General features: G+C 33.7%; 1 protein-coding gene across 2 annotated transcripts; it reads left to right on the top strand.

Annotated features, from left to right (window-relative positions):
- The first annotated feature begins 3,242 nt into the window (after positions 1–3,242).
- MCCB (3-methylcrotonyl-CoA carboxylase) lies at positions 3,243–6,501 on the top strand. 2 transcript variants are annotated; one of them, XM_079009969.1, is made up of 10 exons: positions 3,243–3,618; positions 3,902–4,021; positions 4,232–4,666; positions 4,760–4,850; positions 5,047–5,288; positions 5,373–5,537; positions 5,618–5,692; positions 5,895–6,026; positions 6,121–6,177; positions 6,266–6,501. In XM_079009969.1, the coding sequence occupies exons 1-10, from the start codon at positions 3,385–3,387 to the stop codon at positions 6,467–6,469; spliced, it is 1,755 nt and encodes a 584-aa protein (XP_078866095.1). In that variant the 5' UTR covers positions 3,243–3,384; the 3' UTR covers positions 6,470–6,501. The 2 variants fall into 2 exon arrangements, with proteins under 2 accessions (XP_078866095.1, XP_078866096.1); XM_079009970.1 differs by lacking the exon at positions 3,243–3,618 and having other exon boundaries at positions 4,239–4,666.
- The last annotated feature ends 999 nt before the right edge of the window (positions 6,502–7,500 follow it).

The following is a 7,500-nucleotide window of genomic DNA, read 5'->3' as shown; positions in this document are numbered from 1 at the left end:
GCACACAACAAGATATATACAAAGAAGGATTTACAAACCCATATCTACACACTTATATTTACATAAATCTGCATAGATCTGAATTGATAGCAGATAATTACAAGGACTAAACCTACTATAACAACAAAGAATTGGGGATCATTTGAAACTATTAAAATCTTGGATAAACTTCATGCCAAAAACACCCTCGTAGCACATAACTACAAGGATTACACCTACTATACCATCAAATAATTGTCGACTTCCCACTTCATGTAACGGAGGGGCAAAATTGTCCATGATGCTTAATCAAATCAAACATAGGGTAGAAAATCAAATGCTTGGGGTGTCGTGTTCCATGGTATAGGTATCAAAAAATCAAAAGCAAGCTTCAATCCTTTCAAAAACACAAAATCATGTGGGTGGTAGCAATAACGAACCATTCCTATATGAAGACAGAAATTCAGGAGATTGTTTGGCATGCCCGTCCCACACTAATGTAGGACCGTTTTACTTTCTTAATACGATTGTGGGACATTTTTTCTGCCCGTCTGTGCCAAATAATCTGAATGTCCATGAATTGGCTCAGCATGTTAGGGAAGCAGATTTGAAATTGTTGCAAACATATAAGATTATTATACCACTCCTTTCATGAATCTAAAACTTAAATACAAAAGGAAAAATAAGTATGAAAAATGAAATGAGAACAACTTTACCCCAAAAATGGGAACTTGTCCATGATGATGTATGGCGCTGACGGTGCATGTGGTGACGACGCACGTATGGGATGTAGGAGTCTAGGTGAAGAGGGAAAGGCGTCCATCATAAGAGAGATGTGGTATCCAAAGATGTCCTGCAATAGTAAAGTTAAAAGCATTAATTAGTTTAAAGATCTTTAAATCGATATCAGGCGCGATGAATTTTATAGAGGATATGGTATTTGAATTAGTCTCCCCTATTTTAAGCAAAAAATTAAGGATATGGGATTTGAATTACTCTTCACATTGAATGATTCGTTTTATTTTTGACTTGGTCTTCACTTATCTATTTTGTTGACCAAATAAGATTCATATGCATAAATTCATTGTACATGGTGCATAATTGTTTGGACGACTTAAAATTCAGCGTTTGACCAAAGATGCTTTATAAGGTAAAATATATATATATATATATATATATATATATATATACTCAAATATATCATTAAAAATCAAACATTGGATATTTTATAACATCCCGAATTAATGCTTCGTCTAGAAGCACTATACCACATCAAATATACAAAAATGGAACAATGGTACGAATATTGAGCCTGATACTTGTTATACATGCTTATTGGGCCTTAGTGACCCAATGACATGCTCAATGGGTCTAAATTAATTTTTACATGTTATTGGGCCTTAGTGGCCCATTCACATGTTAATTTTGCCAGGAGAGATTCGTTGTATGCTTAATGGGTTTCAACGTGTCCGTTTGCATGCCATCAAGCCCAAAAATAACTTACGTGTCTAACGGGCCACAACTGTCCTTATTTACGTTTGTTGGGTCGTGTCTTTCACATTCAAGTATCATCAGGTGTTAGTAAATCAAACTACGCTTAATAGTAAACATATTCATGTGACAAATCATTGCGATGTAGTGAGAATTATCAGTTGACACCATTAAGTGTTTGGCCGTAACATGTAGTTATAATCAGAGTCTCCTGGAGGGAGATCGAGAGTTTGTGTATAGATCTATATGGAGGTGACTCCCCCACACCCGAGTTGTTCGCTACAGTTAGGCTAGGTCAGTCTAGGGTGACAAAATCTTGATCAAAACCGGTGTTTGGAAAAATGCCAAGACAGACGAACTAGTCATTATTATGCATGGTTATAACGACTCACGTAGAAATCCATTACCATCGATACAATACGGGAATCAAAGTGCTTAAATCATGAAAATATGAAAACAATTCATGCTGTAATACGAGGACCACGACACTTTTATAAATCAGAAAATATGGATTTTCTGGGGAAATATTATTATTCATTACCTTCTACTTACAACAGATACAAATCATGGAAATTTTTGAATTGCTCACTTATACATGTTTTTAAATTGGAAATCACACATACATTTATACTTGATCATTACATCATTTTCATACAATTTACAGAAAATATCAGATTTTTTGGGTTATACAAACATTACAAAACCTTTTAGCAAACATGTTTATGAACTCACCAACATTATATATGTTGACCATTTTCAAAATAACTTGTATTATCAGGTATTCGTTAAGCTGAAGAATTGTCAAAAGTATTTTGGAAATTTTATTATGATGTGTTAATCTTCATACAATTTATATTTTGGAATGTGTACTGTAAAACAATGTATTTGATGTCAACAACACCAGTTGTACTGTGTAATGTTTGGTGATGGTTGTGTTATGTTTCATGTATATTCATTGTGATGATATTTCAATTGATAGTCACGCGAGCCCTCGGACGTTTCCGTCGTCTGATTCGGGGGTGTGACATACTCGTCTTATGCTTACGGTTCACAATTTTAGTACCATCCGAATCGAATCGCCCATGAACACTCCTAATTTAATACATATTAAATGACAGCAATTAGTAATCAAGCAAATAATTTTTTTTGGAACGACAAATCTGTTATACTACTAAATTACTCTTAAAAACAATTTTTGAATAGATCAAACTGAATTTCAAAACATTCAAAATAAATTTCTAGTACATCAAGTCTATATATTATTATTTTTATTATCTTAATTAATCAATTATTTCCAATTTAAACGAACAATTTACTTTAAAACTATACATTGTTACATTTTATAACCATTTTAAATATTTTGTTAACTGTTCATATTTTATAAATTATTTGATATATACTAAAACAAAATTCTAGCTACGACATGAACTAAGGACGAGAGCAGTTCCATAACAACCGATTTTATACTATGTTGTAAACCGGATCGAAGAATATTGTTTATTCTAAAATAAGATTAAACCAACATAATAAAACCGATAAAAAAACCGTTTAAATGGATTTATTAAACTTGATTTTAGTCTTGTACCATTTTCCGCGTATAATTTTAGCATGTCAAAGTTGACCTTTTTTTTTTTATTATAGGCACCTTCTATTCATGGCAATTAACTTCTACATCTATAATCTATAATAATAATAATAATAATAATAATAATAAATACTTAGTTTTATACTTTTATAGTCCTTGTTCATTGTGATATTAATTTTGAAATGTATGCGTATCGATAACGGGATATGAATTACAGACAAGCAGAAAGCAAAGCCAACTAAACACGACGCATAGTTTATCTTCCATTTTGCTTGCTTTATATATCATCGTCTTCACTCCTTATACACCAGAAATACAGTAAAGCTAAAATGTTAGGGTTCGTAGTAAGAAGTGCAAAATCCAGCTCAGTATCATCTCCATATCGATGGCGTTCATCAATCAGCTCCACCCAGACGATGTATTCAAGCAATCGCGGTTACGGCACCCAGCCGCAAGGACACAATGTCCTTCCCGATGGTATCGACCGGACTTCCGATTCATTTATTCGAAACTCGAAGGAAATGGAATCTGTCATTTCTCAGCTTCACTCTCGTATCAATCAGGTTTGTTTTCTCTACTTCTGGATGTAAATTTACCTGTTTAATTTCTAGTAAATTGAGGATGTGAACGATGCGACTGGCTGCCTTTAGCAAAATTTTAGTACTCGTGAATTTAAATGCTTGCAATGAATGTGTTTGAATTAGCGCTAGTTTGTTAACGCGATTGCATCTTGGTATACGAGATTTGAGATATCGATTTGGACTGTAGATGTAGAAATTCGGACTGCACTCCATGCGAGTGTTATGAAATGAATTTTTAACGATTTTGTATTCCTTATGTAAAAAGGTTACCCAAGGTGGAGGAGCAGCAGCTATAAAGAGGCATAAAAGTAGGAACAAACTGCTTCCAAGGGAGAGAATCGATCGGTTACTAGATTCTTCTTCTTCGTTTCTTGAGCTTTCCCAGGTTAGAAACTTACTTTTAGAATTTAGGATCAAACATTGCTATCCACAAGAGGAGTTTCTCTAAATTCTTTGATCTAATTTCGTGATAAGAAAGATCTGAAAACAGAACTTTCAAATCATTTCACTGGAATCATATGATAAGCAACAATCTCTTGCCAATGTTGTTTCTTCTTCTTCTTCATCTGTTCATTTCTTTTACATTCAATTCAAGCTTGCAGGCCATGAATTATATGAAGAATGTCTTCCATCTGGAGGTATCATAACTGGAATAGGACCAATACATGGAAAACTCTGTATGTTCATTGCAAATGATGCAACAGTCAAAGGAGGCACATACTACCCCATTACAGTCAAGAAACATCTCAGAGCTCAAGAGATTGCTGCTAAATGCAGATTACCATGTATATATCTTGTTGACAGTGGTGGTGCTTTTCTTCCAAAACAAGCTGATGTTTTCCCTGATAAAGATAATTTCGGTAGAGTATTTTACAACCAAGCCCTCATGTCTTCAGAAGGTATTCCCCAAATTGCCCTTGTATTAGGCTCTTGCACAGCAGGTGGGGCCTACATACCTGCCATGGCTGATGAAAGTGTCATGGTTAAAGGAAATGGCACCATTTTCTTAGCAGGCCCACCATTAGTAAAGGTAATTTTAGATGATATATATGTTATTCTTGTGTTATATTTTATAATTTATGTTTGGGTTTTATATATTTATCTAAAAAGACTAGTTTTTTAGGCTGCTACTGGTGAAGAAGTATCTTCTGAAGATCTTGGAGGTGCAGATGTGCATTGCAAGATATCAGGTGTTTCAGATTATCTTGCTCAAGGTAAACTATTTACATTTTTTACCCATAATATTAATGTATTTACATTTTTTACCCATAACAGCTTTATGTAACTTATAAACTTTTCACATGTCTCATGTTGCATATTGCTTTCATTGATAGATAGAAATAAGTGCATTGCTATTATAGTTTGCTATCATTGATACTAATTTTACAAAATTGCCCTTCATACTCGCAGATGAACTTCATGCACTATGTATAGGAAGAAACATTGTTAAGAACTTACACATGGCTGGGAATGAAGGGGTAAATAGTAATTTACAAGGCATGATTTCAGATTACAAAGAGCCATTGTATGATGTGAAGGAGCTTCAATCAATTGCCCCTACAGACCTAAAACAGTCATTTGACATTCGATCACTTATTGCTCGCATAGTTGATGGAAGTGAATTTGACGAATTCAAGCAATTGTATGGCACTGTGAGGGCTAAATTACCACTTTACCCCTGAACCTATTTCTGTCAAGATTTTTTTTTTCTTAATATTCAACTTTGCATTTTGCAGACACTTGTAACAGGATTTGGTAGAATTCTTGGACAACCAGTGGGTATAATTGGAAATAATGGGGTTTTATTTTGTGAATCTGCTCTTAAAGGAGCCCATTTTATCGAGTTATGTTCTCAACGGAATATTCCGTTGGTGTTCCTTCAAAATATTACAGGATTCATGGTATGTGAGGAGAAGGGTAAAATGGTAATTTAGCAAAGTATGTTGTTATTTGAAGCCCCCATTTTGTTGTGATGTGATAGGTTGGATCAAAATCAGAGGCAAATGGTATAGCAAAGGCAGGAGCAAAGATGGTGATGGCTGTTTCTTGTGCAAAGGTTAGTTTTTTTTTCATCTTTTTATATATATTTTATATATTCCGAAAATGCCCTTTGGAGTTTGGACATTTGCTTTGAGTTAGTTAGTTCTATGTAAATTCTTTGAAATGTTGTAGTTTAAAACTAAAAGAAGGAATAAATAACCTTAAGAAAAGTCTTTCGAGAGTAAAATGACGAAAATACCCTTGTGTTTTTTTTATAGGTACCCAAGATTACTATTGTTGTTGGTGGAAGCTTTGGGGCTGGAAACTATGCAATGTGTGGGCGGGCATATAGTCCGGATTTTATGTTCTTCTGGCCGAATGCAAGAATAGGTGTGATGGGTGGTGCTCAGGTAGGCGCTATGCTCTTTTGGTCAAAGGGTATTTTGGGTATTTGGAAAATAGTCAAAATAGTCAAAATGGTATACTGATCTTAAATTGTAACAGGCGGCTGGGGTGATGTCTGAGATAGAAAAAAGCAAGAAGAAAAAGGAGGGAATCCAGGTAAATAATAATTAATTAAAAAAAAAAAAGTGATCAATTTATTAAAAGCCACATCATAAAGGGGTAATTTGGTGATTTTACTTTACAGTGGTCAAAGGAGGATGAAGAGAAGAGTAAGGCGAAATTTGTAGAGGCGTATGATAAGGAAAGCAGTGCGTATTATTCGACAGCAAGATTATGGGATGATGGGGTTATTGATCCAGCTGACACTCGCAAAATTTTAGGGCTTTGTATTTCTGCTTCTAATAATCGTACACCGGAACCCACTACATTTGGTGTATTTAGAATGTAAACTTATATTTAAAATATATATATATATATATATATATATATATATATATATATATATATATATATATATATATATATATATATATATATAATGGATTTAAATACCATGGAATTTGAAGAATAATTTGGTGGGTGTGAAAATGGGGAATATTTAGTTAGAGTAAATTACAGTTTTAGTCCCTATGGTTTGGGCTGATTCGTAGGGTTGGTCCAACATTTGAAAAGTTGATAACTAACATTCCTATGGTATCAAAAAATTACACAAATGGTCATTCCGTCTAAATCTGTTAGAAAAGCTCCGTTAAATATGTATAAAATGACCAGACTACCCCCATTTTATTATTTTATCATTTTATTATTATTTTTAAAAAAAATTAATCATTTATATGTATTAATAGCTACCAATACCTTACAACAAACCACCATCGTTCTTCCCTTCCATCCGATCATCTTCTAAGACACATTTCTTGTGAACATCAATCAACTATTAACCACCACCTAACCACCATCCCCGTCCTTCCATCTGATAATCTTCTCAAGCATATTTACAAAATCAAAACTAGGATCAAAATTAATCAACCGCAAACACTGATGCAAAATAAAAAAAAAACAAAATGATTTATCTTGATTTTTCATTCCAAATTCGCAAATTCAAAAGCAAATAAAACCCAACAAAATGAATGTTGTATGCATATCATCTTTCGTCTTCGTCCCATGTTTCATTAAACCCATAACCACCCCTTGCATTATGGTTCATTAAAACAACAACCACCATCTTCATCTTCTTTCCAAGTTCATTCCAGATTCACAACCACCACCTGCAATTAGATCAAACCAACACAACAAACATCGGAATCCTTGGTCGTGATAACAAAAAAGGGGAGACCGACAAACTACAAATCCAACTTCAAGATTTTATAAACCCAAACAAAAGTAAGCAAAATCAATATCTAACTTGCATATATTTCGAGTTGAGTTTGGGTTCGATTGAGACATTTTTTAACAGATTTTAAGGTCGTAACAGGTTGAACA

This window comes from Lactuca serriola, chromosome 7, assembly GCF_051521515.1.
Source record: "Lactuca serriola cultivar US96UC23 chromosome 7, Lser_US96UC23_V15, whole genome shotgun sequence".
NCBI classification, from domain to species: Eukaryota; Viridiplantae; Streptophyta; class Magnoliopsida; order Asterales; family Asteraceae; genus Lactuca; species Lactuca serriola.
This window is presented reverse-complemented; position numbering and strand designations above follow the sequence as displayed.

Coding starts and splice junctions, on each gene's coding strand:
- MCCB (XM_079009969.1), top strand. CDS start 3,385: ATGTTAGGGTTCGTAGTAAGAAGTGCAAAATCCAGCTCAGTATCATCT. Junction 3,619..3,901: donor TTCACTCTCGTATCAATCAG/GTTTGTTTTCTC, acceptor TTATGTAAAAAG/GTTACCCAAGGTGGAGGAGC. Junction 6,178..6,265: donor AGAAAAAGGAGGGAATCCAG/GTAAATAATAAT, acceptor TTTACTTTACAG/TGGTCAAAGGAGGATGAAGA.